Source organism: Saccopteryx leptura, chromosome 1 (genome assembly GCF_036850995.1).
Source record: "Saccopteryx leptura isolate mSacLep1 chromosome 1, mSacLep1_pri_phased_curated, whole genome shotgun sequence".
In the NCBI taxonomy this organism is placed as follows: Eukaryota; Metazoa; Chordata; class Mammalia; order Chiroptera; family Emballonuridae; genus Saccopteryx; species Saccopteryx leptura.
This window is the reverse complement of record NC_089503.1, coordinates 245,176,890-245,196,901: the sequence shown is the minus strand read 5'-3', so window position 1 is coordinate 245,196,901 and position 20,012 is coordinate 245,176,890. Positions and strand designations below refer to the sequence as shown.

Here is a 20,012-nt window from a genome sequence, read left to right as displayed (position 1 = left end):
TCAAAGACAGGCAAGAAAGCCACAAACAGAAATGCCTAGTAAATCTTGCTGTTGCCTCAAAAGAGGTTGCCTGGGTGACAATCTCAGAGAAAAGGGACCAGGGAGCTCGGAGGGGAGAAGCAGGCTGAATGTGCAGCCAGCTGGGTGTGGTGGTGTCCTGAGAGCAACTGGATGCCTGGGGTCCCAAGGGCCTGATCTGTGGTGGCACCGTGGACAAAGCATAGACCTGGAATGTTGAGGTCGTCTGGTTTTAAACCCCGAGCTTGCTTGGTCAAGACACATACAAGAAGCAATTAATACTAGGAGTTGATGCTTCCTGTTCTTCTTTCTTTCTTTAATTGATTTGAGAGAGAGAGAGAGAGGAAGGGAGAGAAAGAAACAAGAATATTGACCTGTTCCTGTATGTGCCCTAATCGGGGATCAAACTTACAACCTTTCCATATCAGGACAACACTCCAACCAACTGAGTTATCTAGCCAGGGCAATAAATAAAATCTCAAAAAAAATGAAGAAAAAAATAGTGCTTCTCACAGTCCATCTTCCCCTGCCCTCCCCCAGCCTGGCTCCTTATCTGTACCTCCACATCTGATCATAGCCCTCAGGGCCAACACAGTCTGGCCTGTGCTTTGTGCACCTTTTTTTTTTTTTTTTTGGTATTTTTCTGAAGTTGGAAACGGGTAGGCAGTCAGACAGACCCCCACATACGCCCAACCAGGATCCACCCAGCATGCCCACCAGGGGGCGATGCTCTGCCCATCTGGGGTGTTGCTCTGTTGCAACCAGAGCCATCCTCAGCGCCTGGGCCAACTTTGCTTCAATGGAGCCTTGGCTGCGGAAGGGGAAGAGAGAGACAGAGAGGAAGGAGAGGGGGAGGGGTGAAGAAGCAGATGGGCGCTTCTCCTGTGTGCCCTGGCCGGGAATCGAACCCGGGACTTCCACACGCCAGGCCGATGCTCTACCACTGAGCCAACCGGCCAGGGCCTTTTTTTTTTTAAGTGAGAGAGCAAGAGGGACAGGAAGCATCAATTCTTTGTTGTAGCACCTTAGTTGTTTATTGATTACTTTCTCATATATGCCTTGACCAGGGAGCTCCAGCAGGGCGAGTGACCTTTTTCAAGTCAGCAACTTGGGCTCAAGCTGGCAACACTGCACTCAAGCCAGCAACCTCGAGGTTTCGAACCTGGGTCCTCAGCATCCCAGGCCAACACTCTATCCACTGCGCCACTGCCTGGTCAAGCTGCTTTGTGCACCTTAACACTGTACCTGGGCAGCCTCAGGGCCTTGCTGTGCCTCCCCTTCACTAACCATTCTTGTTCCATCCCTACTCCACTAGTCTTTCCTGACTTCAGGAGTAGGATGGTGAAGAAATCACAGGCATCTCACTGCATTGAAATGGCTTTTATTTTGAGAGAGAGAGAGAGAGAGAGACAGGAAGGGAGAGAAATGAGAAACATCAACTCGTAGTGTGTCACTTTAGTTGTTCATTGATTGCTTCTCATATGTGCCTTGATGGAGGGGGCTCAAGCCAAGCCAGTGACCCCCCTTGCTCAAGCCAGCAACCTTTCGATCATGATGATCCCACGATCAAGTTGCTAAAGTGCTCAAGCTGATGACCTTGGGATTTTGAACCTGGGATCTGTGTCCCAGGTCAACTCTCAATCCACTGTGCCACCACTGTTCAGTTGCATTGAAATGGTTTTTTATTGTTTTTGTTTTATTTCTGAAGCTGGAAACGGGGAGAGACAGTCAGACAGACTCCCGCATGCGCCCGACTGGGATCCACCCGGCACGCCCACCAGGGGGCGATGCTCTGCCCCTCCGGGGCGTTGCTCTGCTGCTACCAGAGCCACTCTAGCGCCTGGGGCAGAGGCCAAGGAGCCATCCCCAGCGCCCGGGCCATCTTTGCTCCAATGGAGCCTTGGCTGCGGGAGGGGAAGAGAGAGACAGAGAGGAGGGGGGGGGGTGGAGAAGCAAATGGGCGCTTCTCCTATGTGCCCTGGCCAGGAATCGAACCCGGGTCCCCCGCACGCCAGGCTGACGCTCTACTGCTGAGCCAACCGGCCAGGGCCTGAAATGGTTTTTTAAATAACAGCTTTCCCTGATCAGATAGCTTGATTGGTTAGAGTGTTGTCCCAACACAACAAAGGCTGCTGCTGGTTCGATTCCCTGTCAGGGCACATATAGAAACAGATTGATGTTTTTCTCTTGTTCTCTGTTCTCTCTCTTTCTCTCCACCTCTCTCACTCTCCCCCCATGCTCTCTCTAAACTCAATAAATAAATAAGGAAAAAAGTAATAACAGCCTTGTTAGATGTGGAATTCAGTGGTTTATGGTATATTCACAGGTGTGTCGCTCACTATCATACAGTTTTAGAACAAACACTCCTCATTAGCAGTCACCCCATCCTACTTCTCAGACCCTGACTGCCCCTGATCTGTTTCCTGTCTCTGTGGCTTTGCCTGTTCTGGACTTTTTATATAAATGATATCAAACATTTATTTTTGCGGCCTTTTGTTTTGGGTATGGCTTCTTTCTGAAATAATTATTCTTAACTATTTTAGCCAGGCACTCCTAATTTCTCAATTTTATTTTCCTTTTAGGCAAAGTATATCTCTCAGTGCATTGATGAAATCAAGCAAGAGCTGAAGCAGGATAACATCGCAGTCAAAGCAAACGCCGTCTGCAAGCTGACGTATGTGAGTGTTCAGGCGGCGCTTCCACACAGTGCCTTTGTCTTGCATCCTTTGTGCTGTTATCAGCTCTAGCATCAATCCATTTATCCCTCCGTCTGTCCACCATCCATTTACCTGTTTGCCTGTCATGTCTGTCTGTTTGTCCATTTCTTGGTCCATTGTCTATCTATCTACCTGCAAAACATTGATCAGTGCTATCAGCTCCAGGTGCTGGCCTCAGGCACACAGGGCTAATTCTTAAGAGTCAAGGGAAAGGAAAGCAATGATTATCAGGTGGCACAGGGCATGGTGAAGCCCCTGATACATCTCCTGCCCCCTGGCCTCTTTCCTGGTCAGAGAAAGGAGACCTGAAGTTTGTGGAGTTCTCATCACATTGTAGGTTTCATGAATATTGTAGGGAATTTTAACCAGTACAAAGGATGCTAGGATTTTACCTGCAGGTGTTCACCCTTCTATAGTATTTGTTACTAACTTGTTCCTATAGTTTTCATTCTGAAGACTGATTGGTCAGAAGAAATTAAGTGTCCAGAGTTGTCTGTTGGTTGAAACCTACTTATTCAGAGTGAGTGTCATGTGTCCTTCTGTGAGCTGGGATGCTGGATGTTAGGAGTTTGGTTTTGGCTTATGAGTGAATCACTGTTTCTCCCTTCCAATAGTTGCAAATGTTGGGATATGACATCAGCTGGGCTGCCTTCAACATCATAGAAGTGATGAGCGCCTCCAAGTTCACATTCAAGGTGAGCTTGCTTTGGAGACTGAACCCAGTGGTGATGGGAACTAGGGCCAGGCATTTCCCTGATGAAGGAGGGGGAGTTCCCTGGGCAACCCTGTGGTCCTTCCTATGGCTAGAATCCACACTTTAAAAAAATGAAAGAACAAAAATAGTACTAGTGATCTATTTTAGTCAAACTAGCTACTCAAACATCATACCTCCTGTTTTTGTCAAATTATTTAATGCTATTTACATAATATTTTTGTTTCAATTTTAAGTAGTATCAGTAAAATAATTGGATTGGTTATATGATTTTTAAATACAATTTGAAGTGAATTCATAGCTCTTCAAAAAAAAATAATAATAAAGCCAAACACTGATTATTTCACCCAGAGGCCATCCACTCATCATCTTGTTCTGTGGCCTCTTGGCCATCTTCTGAAGGATCCTACTCATGAGCAATTTGGGACATTGCTTTTCCTCACTTGATATTATAACATAGTATGTCTCCCGTTTTAGTACATATTCTGGAAAGCGATTTTCCATGCCCTGGACCATTTGTGGGTGTTCTGAAATTTTTCTGGGTTGGCTTGGTTTTAGATGAGACTGCAGGCCAGGTAGCTGAGACTGTTTCCAGCTCTGAGACCCTGCCCGTGGGTCTGCTGTGGTCAAGTCCAGACTCCCTCTGAAGGGCACAGTTGTCCCACCTCCTATTTACTCTTGAAGAAATGAAATGGCACATTTGCCAAAATTGGGGCGGTGCTCAGCACGTATATCAAAGCATCATCTGCATGTGTGAGTGTAACTAGGTAGCCGCATCAGCCTGGCAGAGAGATTTAAGTCCTAAAAACCAGCACTTAGGGGCCCTGGCCGGTTGGCTCGGTGGTAGAGCATCGGCCTGGTGTGCAGAGGTCCCGGGTTCGATTCCCGGCCGGGGCACACAGGAGAGGCGCCCATCTGCTTCTCCACCCCTCCCCCTCTCCTTTCTCTCTGTCTCTCTCTTCCCCTCCCGCAGCGAGGCTCCATTGGAGCAAAGATGGCCCGGGCGCTGGGGATGGCTCCTTGGCCTCTGCCCCAGGCGCTGGAGTGGCTCTGGTCGCGACTGAGCGACGCCCAGGAGGGGCAGAGCATCACCACCTGGTGGGCAGAGCGTTGCCCCCACCTGCCGGGTGGATCCCGGTAGGGCGCGTGCGGGAGTCTCTCTGACTGTCTATCCCTGTTTCCAGCTTCAGGGAAAAAAAAAAAACCAAACCCCCCCCCCCCAAAAAAAAACAACAACAACAACAGCACTTAGAATGACTTATTGCATTAGATCATTAAAGCAGTTCCTGGCTGACAAGTTTTAAGGCAACATTAACATTAGTAACAGGACTCCAGGATATGGCAAACCTTCAAGCTCAGGAGAAGGGCTGTGAGCTTTTGAAAAGGCTACATGGTCCCCTTGTCTCACTTCTGATGCCTTTGTATGTTCATCTCGACAGCGTATTGGCTACCTCGCTGCTTCTCAGTGCTTTCATGAAGGGACTGATGTCATCATGCTGACAACAAATCAGATTCGCAAGGTAAGCTGCTCTTCCTGTAGGCCCCATGGTCTCCTTGGCTCTGTGGCTGAGCTCTTTTGGGCTGCCACATAAATGTCTATTCTCTACACTGGTTTTTCTGTCGTTCATGTGTGAATAGAAAGCACTAAGGTCAGCAAGATGTCACTGTTACTATTTACTTATTGAGCAGACAGTCTTCTGCTCTCAGTAACGTCATTCCCAAGATACACCCACACATGGCAGAGCAGGTCTGCCCTTTTGCCTGGGCAGGTGAGGGACGTGGGGCTCACTTGACTACCCTCTTCTCCTTATCACTCCTTGGTGTTGGAGGGCTGCCTCCATGGTCACTTTCCTTTGTCCCACTTGCAGGAGTGCCTGTTGAGGTTGCATCCCCTTTCCAATATGCGGGTGTGCTGCCCACTAGGTCTTTTGAGTCAAGACCACATATATATTTCACTTGCATGTAAGTTTAAGTTTTTGTTGTTGTTGTTTTTGTGTGACAGAGACAGAGAGAGAGGGACAGATAGGGACAGACAGACAGGAAGGGAGAGAAATGAGAAGCATCAATTCTTTGCTGCAGCTCCTTAGTTGTTCATTGATTGCTTTCTCATTTATGCCTTGACCTGGGGTTACAGCAGACTGAATGACCACTTGCTCAAGACAGCAACCTTGGGCTCAAGCTGGTGAGCCTTGCTCAAACCAGATGAGCTAGCACTCAAGCCAGTGACCTCAGGGTTTCGAGCCTGGGTCCTCCACATCCCAGTATGATGCTCTATCCACTGCACCACTTCATGGTCAGGCGTAAGTTTAAGTTTTGAAACAGGCTTTGAAGAGCACTATGTAATAAATTTCATCTTGCCCTGGCCGGTTGGCTCAGCGGTAGAGCGTCGGCCTAGCGTGCGGAGGATCCGGGTTCGATTCCCGGCCAGGGCACACAGGAGAAGTGCCCATTTGCTTCTCCACCCCTCCGCCGCGCTTTCCTCTCTGTCTCTCTCTTCCCCTCCCGCAGCCACGGCTCCATTGGAGCAAAGATGGCCCGGGCGCTGGGGATGGCTCTGTGGCCTCTGCCTCAGGCGCTAGAGTGGCTCTGGTCGCAACATGGCGACGCCCAGGATGGGCAGAGCATCGCCCCCTGGTGGGCAGAGCATCGCCCCTGGTGGGCGTGCCGGGTGGATCCCGGTCGGGCGCATGCGGGAGTCTGTCTGACGGTCTCTCCCTGTTTCCAAGCTTCAGAAAAATGAAAAAAGAAAAAAGAAAAAAATAATAATAAATTTCATCTTTGGCCTCAGTATTTGGAGCATCTTTTGTTTCCTGTGGTCAGAGGGTGTCAGTGAGAGTCGGAGACCCACCCTTTCCTGGCCCCAGATCACTGTTAGAAGCAGTACCCCCAGGCTCTCAGTGGCTGGATGCCAGAGCCAGATCCCCATGAGCTCTAGTCACCCCACGTGGTGACCTAGGAATGGGCTCTTGGGTGGAATCCGTGGGCGGGCAGGCTGACTGTGCCAGCACTAGCCAGGTACTGGTGTTGGTGTGGGAGAGATGCGGGTCTGGGATATTAATTCTGCCACACTGAACAGTTCTTAGGGGCAGGGAGTCCTGGCAGTGGGCCAGATTGTGCAGCACTGCTGGGTGTCATAGATGCCATAGGGTGGTGAGGGGCAAGCCTAGCTGGAGTGGCCTTGGAAAGAGGGGGAGCTGGGCAAGCGCCCTGAGTGTGGGGTGTCGGGACAGTAAATAGGAAGGTGGCAGGAGGGAGGAGGGTGGACGTGAGCCTTGGATGCCTGGGTACGCGACATCAGCCTGCTCGCTGAGGCTCAGTTTTGGTTTTCCTCCTGGCCATCTCTGTACAGCCTTGCCACCTTGATTTGCACAGAGGTTTCTCACCAGTTCACATTGAGATGTGTTAGAGATGGGTCACTTAGATCCACTCTGCTCGGGAGATGGCCAGAGCCTGAGAATATCTTCATAATAAAGCAGATGATATTCCCTGTTATAGTAAGACCTGAGTAGATGACTGACTGCCCCCTTTGTTGCCATCTCAGCCTTGCTCACAGGGTACTATCTTTATGCAGTCATAGCCTTGCCTGTCACTGCAGTGTTTTCTTTTTTTATTGATTGATTTTAGAGAGAAAGGAAGGGGGAGAGAGAGAGAGAGAGGAAGCATTCATTGTTGTTCCACTTAGTATGTGCATTTATTGGTGCTTCCCATGTGTGCCTTGACCAGGGATCAAACCCACAACCATGGTGTTTCAGGACGATGCTCTAACTGACTAAACTAACTAGCCAGGACCTGTCACTACCCTTCTCCATTTATGTCCCTGTGCATGCCATTTTAAATGAACCTGAGACCTTTTTTTTAATCAAGTGAAAGGCAGGGAGGCAGAGAGACAGACTCCCACATACACCCTGACCGAGATCCACCTGGCATGCCTCAGTTTGGGCGGATGCTCTCTGCCTTTCTGGGGCATTGCTTTGTTGCTTGGCAGCTGAGCTATTTTAGTGTCTGAGGCAAGGCCATGGAACCATCCTCAGCACCCATGCCAACTTGCTTATTCGGGCCATGGCTACAGTAGGGGATGAGAGAGAGAGAAAGAGAGAAGAGGGGATGGGGAATGGAGAAGCAGATGGTCGCTTCTCCTTTATGCCCTGACCAGGAATCAAATCTAGGACTTCCACATGCCAGGCCAATGCTCCACCACTGAGCCAGCCAGCCAGGGCCATAAACCTGAGACTTCTAAACACAACTACCACAGACCTGCCCACCAGGGCTGGGATTCCTCCCACTTAACGATGACTGAGTGTCCTTTCTACAAACCCCCATTTTTTATTTATTTATTTATTTTGTGGGAGAGACAGAGAGAGGGACAGACAGACAGGAAGGGAGAGAGATGAGAAACATCAATTCTTCATTGCGGTTCCTTAGTTCATTGATTGATTTCTCATGTGCCTTGACTTGGGGGGGGGGGGGCTACAGCAGACCGAGTGACCCCTTGCTCAAGTCAGCGTCCTTGGGCTCAAGCTGGTGAGCCTTGTTCAAAGGAGATGAGCTCGCGCTCAAGCTAGCGAGCTCGGGGTCTTGAACCTGGGTCCTCCACATCCCATTCCGATGCTCTATCCAGTGCGCCACCGCCTGGTCAGGCTGGTCAGGCTCTTTTCTTTTCTTTTGAGAGAGAGGCAGGGAGAGAGAGACTGGCACGTCGAGTTCCTGTATGTGCCCTGACTAGGGAATTGAACTGGCAACCTCTGCGCTCTGGGATGACACTCCAACCAACTGAACTATCTGGCCAGGGCTTTTTTTTTTTTTTTTTTTTTTTTTTTTAATAGAGGAGAGGGAGAAGGGAAGCATTTGTTCCACTCAGTCATACATTCATTGGTTGCTTCCCATGTGTGCCCTGACTGGGGATAGGAACGTGCAACCTTGTCATTTCATGACGGTGCTCTTAATCAATTGAGCTAACCCGCCAGGGCCACCCAGCCCCATTTCTGAGAAGCCCCTTGGCATTTTCCCCTAGTGTTCACCCTCTACTCAGCCCTTTGTGAATCACTTGGAGATGGAAAGTCTGCTGGCCACAGATCAAGTTCTGTGCTGTGGATTCTGATGTGTTTTTATCTCCTCTGCCTTTTTTGGAGTGAATTTTAAAATCCAGTATTTCTTTTTTTTTTTTATTTTTTATAGGGACAGTGAGAGGGATAGATAGGGATAGATAGGGACAGACAGACAGGAACAGAGAGAGATGAGAAGCATCAATCATGTTTTTCATTGTGACACCTTAGTTGTTCATTGATCGCTTTCTCATATGTGCCTTGACTGTGGGCCTTCAGCAGACCGAGTAACCCCTTGCTCGAGCCAGCGACCTTGGATCTAAGCTGGTGAACTTTTTATTTTTGCTCAAGCCAGATGAGCCCACGCTCAAGCTGGTGACCTCAGGGTCTCTAACCTGGGTCCTCTGCATCCCAGTCCAACACTCTTATCACTGCGCCACTGCGTGGTCAGGCTTTTCTTTTGTTTTTACTGAATATATACATATAAAAATACTGCCACAGAAACAAGTTTGTGATATAAAAAGAATTTTTTCCTAATGTTGAAATGAGGTACTTCTGTGGTCTGTTAGAAATAGAGGTTGAGGGCCACAGATGATTGTGACTTTGGGGGGTTGTAGGTTCCTGTAGAGGAGACACCCAAGGGGAGGTAGAGGTGCCAGGGCTCCTCATGGGCAGATGAGGCTGGCTGACCATGCCATCTCCTCAGGCCTGGGTTCACAGGCAGGGAGCGCAGCCCTGGTCACACCCCTAGACACGGGCTGTGCCAGGAGTGAGGTGCAGCCTCCCTCTTAACACTCATCTTGGCTCTTCTCACGGCGATAGTGAGGAACTGGCTGCTCTGTGTTATTCCTTGGGCTGATGAGGGAACAGCAGGGACCCAGGTGATGCACAGTCAGTGCCCACCTCTAACCCTTCCCCCTCTTTTTCCAGGACCTGAGCAGCCCCAGCCAGTATGACACTGGTGTTGCACTGACTGGACTGTCCTGTTTTGTTACCCCAGATCTTGCCAGAGACTTGGCCAATGACATTATGACACTGGTGAGTGTGCTGCTGCCTCTGAGCGATTTGGAACACGTGGGTGCCTAGAAAACTGAGGCTAAAACATCACACCAGGAATACTCAGGCATATGGAAATGGGACAGGATCCAGTGGTGGGATTCAGCTGGGTTGCACTGGTTCGGCAGAACTGATACCTAAATTTTTGTTGAGTTCAGCGAACCAGTTGTTAAAACAGCACTTGTAATCCGTGTTCTTTCTCTAAGGTGGACGCCTGGGCAGCCGCCCAATGTGGAAATCACAATTTACATTGCTTACTTTTTTTTAATGTTCATCTGCACAACAGTGTATTTTAAGCGCCCATAGTAGTGTTCATTCCATCCATAGGTGAAAAATATTTGACAGAACTTTGCTTGTAATATTTATTTATTCGTTTCATAAAACTCTTATACCTTTGATAAAATACTACACTTTCATTCCCTCACATTTGTTACTTCAGTAAACAAACATAACGTAAAGAGGAAAAGTGCCAAACAACCAGGAGGTGATAAGCTGTCATTGGAAATACCTTAAATACCAATTTTATTGTTTTGTCAGGTTCCATTTAGTATTATTTAATTAATATTTTTAAACTGTTTCTTATAACAATCTAGTGTTGTGCACCTCTTTTATTCTTATTTTAATAATAATTTGTTTTAAATGCATGAAATAATAAACTACCTTTCAGTATACCGTCTTTTTATACTTAAAACAGTCATTAGGGCAGAGAACTGGTGGTTAAATTATTTGAATCCCTCCACTGCCAGGATCCCTGGGATAAGCGGAGGAACCTGAATCACTGTCTTCTTCATCTCCAGCACCTGGTGGGGCCCAGCCTCAGGCTCCTGTATGCTCAAATTCTTACTTCATCTCCTTCAAAATAATCTTGTTTGGGGAAGGGGTAGGTGTTGCTGGCAGGTGAGGTCTGGCTGAGGGCATTCATCCTCAAGGTCAGGTGTGTAACTGGTCAGTTACTCTCTTACTGAGGTTTAGGTGATGGTATCAGTTATCTCAACAGGCAGCATGGTCAGAGTAATCCTCTTCTTCCTTTGCCTTTCCTGATGTCATTTATTTCTGTCTGGTCACAATTTGACTTCTCACATTTCATTTGATTCAAAAGGCATAACCTCAGCCAGCCCTGATCTCTGGGGTGTCTGGAATGTCATTCTAAATATGAGCATCCTCCTAGAAATCATGGCCTTCAGAGATACTGTGCGCTAGGTTTCCAACTGTTTTGGGGAGAAGGGACTACATTTCTCTTTAGTCATGTTAAAGCCACGTAGTGGGTGGTTCGGTCTTTCCACACTCAGCCTGTTTGTTATGCCAGTGGGCAGGTCTTTTTTTTTTTCTTCTGTATTTTTCTGAAGCTGGAAACAGGGAGGCAGTCAGACTCCCGCATGCGCCCGATCGGGATCCACCCGGCATGCCCACCCAGGGGCGATGCTCTGCCCATCCGGGGCATCGCTCTGCTACAACCAGAGCCATTCTAGCTCCTGAGGCAGAGGCCATGGAGCCATCCTCAGCGCCCGAGCCAACTTTGCTCCAATGGAGCCTTGGCTGCGGCAGGGGAAGAGAGAGACAGAGAGGAAGGAGAGGGGGAGGGGTGGAGAAGCAGATGGGCTCTTCTCCTGTGTGCCCTGGCCGGGAATCGAACCCGGGACTCCTGCACGCCAGGCCGACGCTCTACCACTGAGCCAATTGGCCAGGGCCAGCAGGTCTTATTTCATGACATCAAGGACTATCAGCTCAATCAGCTTCAAGATCAGGGCCAGCACACCAGTCTCCTGTTATAAATCCTTTTATCTGTACATGGCCTTGAGTTTAGAGCTCAAAGGCAGAGCCATGTAGTTGGACAGAGACCTTATGTGGTGTGCTAACTTGGATTAGATGATAACAGTATGAGCCCATAAGGGGGTATTGGTAAGTTGCTTACAGTGCATGTTGGTACCAGGTCATGGGGTCTGGGACAGTTTTCTTAGGGGGAGCTCTCTGGGGCCTTAACAGGTGAAGAGTATACCCATCTGGAGGCAAGAGGCCTTCACATCCTGAGCAGTTTCTGGAAGACAGAGCTCCAGGCCCATGTAGTGTGGAGGTGCAGAGTGAACTAAGGCCTAGGCAAGGGAGTCTGGGATGCCCCTCAACTTTCTGGAAAGCCTAAGGCCAACAATGATGAATAAGACTCTCTTTCCAGTATAATCTTTTCACTACTACTCCCTTTCACCACCCTGGCCCCTCTGTTGACCCTAGTGACTCCAGGAGGAAGGTCTTGGCCTCTGGAGGGCAAGCCTAGGGTCATGGAGACAAGTTTTGATCCCACACAGGACACTGTTGTGTGATCCCTGGCTTGGTAGGGCTTGAAGGCTAGAAGCTGCAGAGAGGGTTTTCCTCTGGGAAATGGAGGTGAGACACGGGCATGTGTAGGAGGTGAGCAGGGCAGTGTGGGAGGTGTGCATAGCATGTAAGCAAGGCAATTGTGAGGAGGTAAGACCTGGTTTGATGGTGTGGAAAGTAAACAGTTTAGTGTAGGAGGTGAGCATACAGATGTGCACAGTGTACCGCACCAAGGAAAGCCTGATGGCTCTCTGCTCCCACAGATGTCACATACCAAGCCCTACATCCGAAAGAAGGCCGTGCTGATCATGTACAAGGTGTTTCTGAAGTACCCTGAGTCACTGCGTCCCGCCTTCCCCCGCCTGAAAGAAAAGCTGGAGGACCCTGACCCTGGTTTGTTGATGGGGACCCCTTATTAAGATGGAGATCATGCTCTGGCTGAGTAGCTCAGTTAGTTAGAGCATCATCCCATATGCCAAAGTTGTGGGTTTGATCCCTGGTCAGGGTACTTACAAGAATTAACCAATGAATGTATAAAGAAGTAGAACAACAAATTGATCTCTCTTTCCCCCTCCCTCCCTCTCTGTCTCTCCCTCTCTCCATCTCTGCCACCCTTCTTTTATCTCTAAAATCTCTAAAATCAATCAATAAATACTTTAAAAAGATAAATGACTGGGATTGTGCTAGGCTGCAGCATTCCACCAGCATCTAGAACCTTGTGGAAAGTGTTGTGAGGAAGGCATTGAGGGCACTAGATCCCAGGATCCCTGTTCTACAACACCCCTTCCTCTGTACCTCTTCGCTTTTTGATACCACAAGAGGCAGGTTTAGCTCTGGAATCCATTTCTTCAAGCAGCCCTGGTCCCATTTTATTGGTGTAAAATTTAGAGTCCAAGATTGAGGTGCTGAGTGTGTTTATGCTGCTGGAATATCATATCCCCTGGGGGGGAGGGGCTAGCTGACTGAATATTAGCAGTCATGAATTTATTCCAGTGTCTTGACTCTCGTCCCACACCACAGGCTCATTCCAGCTTTCCTAATACCCATCATTTTCTGTCACTCCGTTCTCCTGTGTGGAAACCTGGGCTTAGCAGGTGTAAACTAGCTTCTCCAAGTCCACTGCAGGCTCTGGTGTGTCTTGGGGAATCTGCTATGCATCATGGAGAATTACAGGGTACAGAAATTTCTGGCTGGAAAAGTGGCAGCCAAGGCAGCAGACATGGTGGGCTAGGAGTGGGAGTAGTTGCTGCCCTGAGTGGAGGAGAATGCAGTCATTTCATGTGGTGGACATCTTGCTCCCAGGGTTACTTTGATCCTGCAAAGTCATTTGCCTTACAGCCTTGAGCCCTTTTCTCTGAGGAACAGTGGTAGTCAGGGCCCCAAAGGGTTGGGGGTTTGAGCTGTGCTCACAGGTGATGGGACCAGCATCAGGCACAAACAGGAGCCCTGTGCACAGAATGGCCAGCTTGCTGAGGACCCCCCAACTGATTAGGACCCCTCTGACCTCACAGGGGTCCAGTCGGCAGCAGTCAACGTCATTTGCGAGCTGGCCAGGCGCAACCCTAAAAACTACCTTTCCCTGGCCCCATTGTTCTTCAAGCTGATGACCTCCTCAACCAACAACTGGGTCCTCATTAAAATCATAAAATTGGCAAGTGTTTCCAACCTTCTTTCTCCTTCTGGTATATGGTAAGGCTGTGGGGGTGTCTTGGGAGCTCTCAGTGCTGGGAGGGTGTGGGGCGTGGAGTTGATCAGTGTGGTTATGTGGAATCTCAGATGTGACATTCTGCTCCTGCTGCCTATGACCCGGCCCTCTCGTATCCTAGTTTGGTGCTCTGACCCCCTTGGAGCCAAGGTTGGGCAAGAAGCTGATTGAGCCTCTCACCAACCTGATCCACAGGTGAGCCTCTGGGGACAGTGTCCCTGTTTCCCATCCCCTTTCCCTCACACATACACACCCATCCTTGATGCACCCACTGTGGGCCAGCTTGTTCTCCTTGGCAGGCTGCTGGTGTGTGGAAGGCATGAGCCTAAGGAAAGTCTTGAGATAGAGAAGTAAACACAGCATGTGGCTTTGCTGCAGATGAGAAGCTGTGTCTCGGCACCTACTGGCCCTCCTGGGACATAGGCTAGGCTGGCTTTCCCTCATTCAGTTTTTGAAATAGCACCAACAAAACAGAAGGAAGAAAGGTGCTCACTCAGTCCCCTGGTCATGACCAGTGGATCTTGGTGGTCCTGGTGAAGGCCTCAGACGATCATAATGTGCTTAATTCTGGAATATTCTAACAGCTGCCATGCCACTTAAGATGCCTGCACTTGAATCATGGGGGCCAAGTGGCAGATGGCTCAGTAAATCTTCCAGGGTCCCCTAGTGAGGCAGACATGGGCAGCAGGAAGAACTGGAGCCAAGAAGCCATCTTTTCGGGGGCATAGTGGTGGTCAGGGTCTGCAATGCCTATAGCCAAGGCCAGGCAGGTTACATTGGATTTGGGCAGACAGTAGAGAAACTGCGGAGCCAGAAAGCATTGGGCCACTCCCATTTTTTTTATTTTATTTTTTATTTTTACAGAGACAGAGAGAGAGTCAGAGGGATAGACAGGGACAGACAGACTGCTGTGGAGACAGATGAGAAAAATCAGTCATTAGTTTTTTTTGTTGCGTGTTGCGACTTCTTAGTTGTTCATTGATTGCTTTCTCTCGTGCCTTGACTGCGGGCCTTCCAGCAGACTGAGTAACCCCTTGCTGGAGCCAGCGACCCTGGGTCCAAGCTGGTGAGCTTTTTTTTTTTTTTGCTCAAGCCAGATGAGCCCGCGCTCAAGCTAGCGACCTCGGGGTCTCGAACCTGGGTCCTTCCACATCCCAGTCCAATGCTCTATCCACTGTGCCACCGCCTGGTCAGTCCCATTCCCATTTAATAGAGCCTAGCAACAGCGGACGAGCAGACCGTCAGGGGAAAACCTCTTTTTATGGCAGCAGCCTAACAAACAGCAAAAAACAACCCCTTCAGTGCAGGCAGGCAGGCAAGCAATCTGTAATCCACCCTGAGGGCAAGCACCCATACCCTTACATAGACAATACACATGTGGCACTGCCTCATGCCCATGCACTAATCAGGCAAAGTACCAGGAGCAAGCCTAACACACCTATTTTCGCAACAGGGCCCGATAGGTTAGGATTGAACTGTGCCTGCACATGATGGGCACAGTGCCAGGCACAAGCAGGGACCCTGTATATGGAATGGCCAGCCTGCTGAGGACCCCTTATTGATTAGGATCCCCCCCTTATTGATGAGTGCCCCTCTGATCTCACAGGGGTCCATTTAGTGGTAGCCAGGGTCCTCATACTCAACAGAGCCACACGCTTCTCCATGTGAGGTCCAGGCCTCGAACAGGTTTCTGGCCCCTGGGCTTCAGTTTCCTGGCTCATAAACTGACCAAGTATTACAAAATAATTAGGTATAACAGGTGTCTGGGCTTAGAATATTTTCCATTTTATATAAATAACCAGTCTTAAAGCTTACACTGTAGCTGTGGTTTTCAGAGAAAGTTAATAAGAGGTTGTTGGTTGTATGACCAGGGACATGGACTGGCTCTTATGGCCTGTACTCTCTGGGACCTGTGGCCTATATACTCTGGGGTTTGGGTGATTGGGCTTGAGAGCATCACTTGTGAGAATGTCAATTGAGTAGATGCCCTTGGTTCCCACTTTAGTTGTCAGCCTAGGCTGTGCTCCCCATGTTCCCGGGGGGGGGGGGTTAAGTCCACGGATTTCTGTGATCTGCCTGCCTGTTTATCACCATGTCTGACTGCCCCTTGGGCTCCCTCATTGGAGTAGATCCAGGCAGTGGTGTTCTGGGCTGGTAGAATTGTCTTCATGCTGATAGAGCAGAGGGGGGGGGGGGTGTGATTTGGCGTTTCTTTATGGGTGTCGCACAATTCGAAGGTTAAGGGAAATAGAGGGAGTGTTTCAGGTCACTTCTGGTGAGTAGACAGGATGCTCTTATTTTTTAGACTTCGGTGAGAGAACAGCCTCTGGGCCTCACTGACTGAGCAGAGATACCAAATACCAGGAACACAGACAGGAGCCAGGACTCCCATGCTTGCTCCACCTTGGAGCAGATGGAGTGAAGTGGTCTGGGTCAAAGGTTAGGGCTATCCCTCATGTGTCACGGACCCATTGCTGACATGACCACATTTTTTCAGATGTAGTGCTCCTGGGTCTTCTTGTATCTCACAGAGCAGCACATCACAGTCCTCATGTCTCTTTGTTTTCCTCCTTCAGCACATCTGCCATGTCCCTTCTCTATGAATGTGTGAACACCGTTATTGCAGGTGAGAACTAGTTACCTGGTTCTGAAATAGGTGGCTGCTGTTAGTGGGAGGCCCTCCCCCACTTCCACCCCAAGGGAAAGTCTCTGGTAGGGACAGGAGGATAGGAGGGTACCTATCCTGGTGGTGGGGCCTACAACAAGCTGGTCCCTGATGGCCATTCCAAGGCATGGCCAGTGTGGTGCAAGGTCACCTTGAGTTGTAGGTTCCCATCCTTTTCCACCTGATTCCCACCTGCTGTCAATGCTGAGTGTTTACCTCTGTCTCTGAGCCGTTTCCAGCCCTGTGGGAGGTCTCACAGCCAGAGCCCACTGCCCTCACCAGCCCCCAGTGTCAAATCCCACTTCTCTTGTCCCATTCATCATACCCGCCAATAGGCTTGTTTTCCCTGAGTATGTTAAGCAAACCATGTCCTAAGTGTAGGCACTTAGGTGTGGGAATCCATAACAGGCTTTTTGAGACACAATCATGGGTACTCAGAAGGTCTTTTGAGAGGCTGTGTTTTGGGATCAGGACTTGGCCCAGGGCCACGCAGAATGCTGCTGATGCGTATCCACACCATTGAGGAGCTATAATCTCTCTCCTCCCTGTATCTGTTGGAGCTTGATTTGTTGCTCCCAGGTCCAGATGGCCATCTCCTGGTTTGCAATCTGGACCATGTGTCCCTGTGGCTAGACATTTTACAGACTGGCAATGAGGAATGGAGACTAAAGGGGCTGAGCTTCTCGCTGCCTGCCTGTCCCTACACATCCCTGCCCAAAGCTGTTTGGAAGTAGTCTCATAGTCCCTCATTATAGACCCATAATAGCCTTAAATTCCATGATTCACAAGAAGCTGGCTCAGGGTCTGTGCTTCATGCCTGTAGCTGTGTGGCCTGAGCCATGAGAGCCCTTGAGTAAAAGAGAGAGGGGTGGGCGTGCAAGGCAAGATAGTGCCTGGAGGTGGTATCCACAGACCCCAGAGAGTAGACTTCTACGTTTGGAAAGTTGATGGGAAGGACGGGGCATGGCAGGATCAGACGTGGCAGTAGAGATGGAGCAGTTGGGGATGCAGGGAGGACAGTGGGTCTGGGTGAGTTTGTCCAGGGGCTGACAAATTGCAGGAGCAGCAGGTCTTAGGTGATTGTGCAGACCACTTGGCAGGACAATGTTGCCTGCGCTTTATGGAACTGCCCTGAATGGATACGCTTGGTACCCTTGGGGTGTTTATTCTTTTGGCCACAGAGATGTGGCACCCAGAGTTCTCAGTGGGAGCATATCATGCAAGTGCTTATGTCCAGCACATACAAGGTCCCAGACTCTAGGAGAAGAGCAAGTGTTCAGTGTAAACCACGTGTTTGCACAGTTTAGGGACAGGTCCCCCCACCATCAGTTGGTTCCTGGACTCTTTCTGAGGGCCAACCTTGACAGCCTTGGAAGCTTGCCTTCCCAGGGAGCAGTCAGGCTGCTGTGTTAGCCCTTTTTTGGACAAAAGTCAAATGAGCCAAGCACTTCTCAATGTGATAGTATTTCCATCTTGGGGTCCCTCCCACTGGGGACATACTGGACATGTTAAGTGAACCTCTGTCTGCTGGGCTCCTAACCCAAGGTTTTCTGTTTCAGTTCTCATCTCTCTGTCATCCGGCATGCCTAACCACAGTGCCAGCATCCAGGTACATCCCAGGCCAGACACATGGCAAGGGTCATAAGGTTCTGTCACCAACTAGGCCTCTCCCCTCAATGTCCCTGCACCATGCATTACACCCAGAGGGAGCAAGCCAGAGGCCATACTTCATCTGTTTGACTGCCCTGGTTCAGCTGTGAGTTCGTTAGCAGCTCCTGGCTACCCCTACAGCCACCTGAGCATATGCCTATGTCTTGTCTCCTGTCCCGAGATCCCCCACCGTCCTAGATCTCCAGCCTCTTCTGTCTGTTACCCTTATAAATGCGGTGCCCACCCTGGAGCACAGCCCCATGGGCTGCCTGAGTGGCCTGGGGATCATTGGAATGGTCACTCCATTGTTTTAAGGGTTCCAAGTTTGTTTATTTATTTTATTTTATTTTTTAATTTTTTTAAGTGAGAGAGACAGGCAGACAGAAAGAAAGAGAAATGAGAAGCATCAACTTCTTGTTGCGGCATTTTAGTTGTTCACTGATTGCTTTCTCATATGTTCTTTGACCAGTGGGCTCCAGCCAATCCAGTGACCCCTTGCTCAAGCCAGCAACCTTGGGCTTCAAGCCAGTGACCATGGGGTCATGTCTATGATCCCATGCTCAAGCTGGTGAGGCTACGCTCAAGCCAGATGAGCCCTCACTCAAGCCAGCAACCTTGGGGTTTCAAACCTGGATCCTCAGCATCCCAGGCCGACGCTCTATCCACTGCGTCTCAGCCTGGTGAGGCTAAAGTTCATTTTTATTACATATGTAGGTAACATATAAGTAGGTTCCCGAATCTCAGTCTTTCCCCTGAAGGCACCGCTGTTCTGTCTTCCTGTGTCCTAACTAATCCATGTGGGCACTTGTGGAAAGCACCATGGTGGCCTGTATATGTTTTTGTGGGTGCTTCCCATGCATCTACATCAGTTATCACCTGTCTGTCCTCAGTGTTACTTGCAGACAGTCTTCCTGAGCACTGGGTTTTCTGCAGTATGAATGCCATGATATGCACAGGCCCTCATTCATGGGGTTGCAGACTGGAGCACTGCATTCACCATTGCTTCAGGAAATTGTAACCAGTATCATCTCCCCATTTGCAGCTCTGTGTTCAGAAGTTAAGGATATTAATAGAAGACTCCGACCAAAACTGTAAGTCACTCTTCCATAAGAGCTGTACGCATTCCTGCCAGGATGTATGAGATTTTTGTCATCATTAATTTTATGGAGTAGCTCACAACTCCTTGGTGTCTTTTCCAACAGGCAGAGTGACCCTGCTGGTCTGTGTGTCTACACACCCTCTTCTGTTGTAAATGTGTTCCGTTGAGAGGTTCCAGCCAGTGACACGACCTGGTGCCTGATGGAGGTGGCCCAGGCTTCTAAGGCCCAAGTGTGTTGACTGCTCGTTTTTGAGTCTGGATCTTTTTTTTTAGAGCAGGGCCAACCAGTTAAGTCTTCAGCTGGGCAGTCACATAATCTCTGCTGTTATAGCTTGAAAGTAGACTTCAGTTGATGTGTAATAATTGGTGTGGTCTTGTGACAGTTCAGCCTCATTTATAGAACAGGCTTTGGGCTGGATATCGCCTGAGGGCTGCTTGGAAATGGACAGTGGCTCCTGGTATGCATGAGGTCCTTACCAGGCCTATGGGGCCTGGGACTTCTCTGTCAACTCTCCTGGTGTGGGCCAGGCCAGAAGGTTGGCGTCATGTTCATTGCCACATTTAGAAAGTGTTGGTAACCACCTTGGATGACAGCAGTGGTAACAGAGTATTGAGTGGGCAGGGAGATATTCCTTTGTTCTCACTGCCTGATCCTGAGTCCTGGCTCTTCCACTGGACTCTCCAGAATACCCTTGCAGTCCACCGTGCTGTCCAGGACACCTGGGGCCAGCAGTGAGACACCTTCCCAGGGTGCCCTGGTTTTAGGCCCAAGCAGCAAGCTTTCTGCAAACTCTGCCTCTCTCTGTGTCAGCCTTAAAGCTTTTTGTGGTGTGTCCGAGTTTAACCATGTCTGCTGTCTCCTCAGTGAAGTACCTGGGGCTGTTGGCCATGTCCAAGATCCTGAGAACGCACCCCAAGTCCGTGCAGGCCCATAAGGATCTTGTTCTGCAGTGCCTGGATGACAAGGATGAGTCCATCCGGCTGCGGGCCCTCGATCTCCTGTATGGAATGGTGGGTGCCCCTTTTGGGTCGGGCCTG

General features: G+C 49.5%; 1 protein-coding gene across 2 annotated transcripts in view; it reads left to right on the top strand.

Annotated features, from left to right (window-relative positions):
- The window catches only part of AP3D1 (adaptor related protein complex 3 subunit delta 1), a 52,087-nt gene that overhangs the window by 15,591 nt on the left and 16,484 nt on the right, over positions 1–20,012 (top strand). The window contains exons 2-12 of one of the 2 annotated variants that reach the window (XM_066342698.1): positions 2,601–2,696; positions 3,350–3,430; positions 4,887–4,967; positions 9,420–9,527; positions 12,119–12,248; positions 13,367–13,506; positions 13,682–13,755; positions 16,137–16,186; positions 17,785–17,834; positions 18,918–18,966; positions 19,840–19,985. In XM_066342698.1, coding sequence (XP_066198795.1) covers positions 2,601–2,696; positions 3,350–3,430; positions 4,887–4,967; positions 9,420–9,527; positions 12,119–12,248; positions 13,367–13,506; positions 13,682–13,755; positions 16,137–16,186; positions 17,785–17,834; positions 18,918–18,966; positions 19,840–19,985 — 1,005 coding nt within the window. The remainder of the gene's footprint in view (positions 1–2,600; positions 2,697–3,349; positions 3,431–4,886; positions 4,968–9,419; positions 9,528–12,118; positions 12,249–13,366; positions 13,507–13,681; positions 13,756–16,136; positions 16,187–17,784; positions 17,835–18,917; positions 18,967–19,839; positions 19,986–20,012) is intronic. The other variant, XM_066342690.1, reaches the window with a different exon arrangement.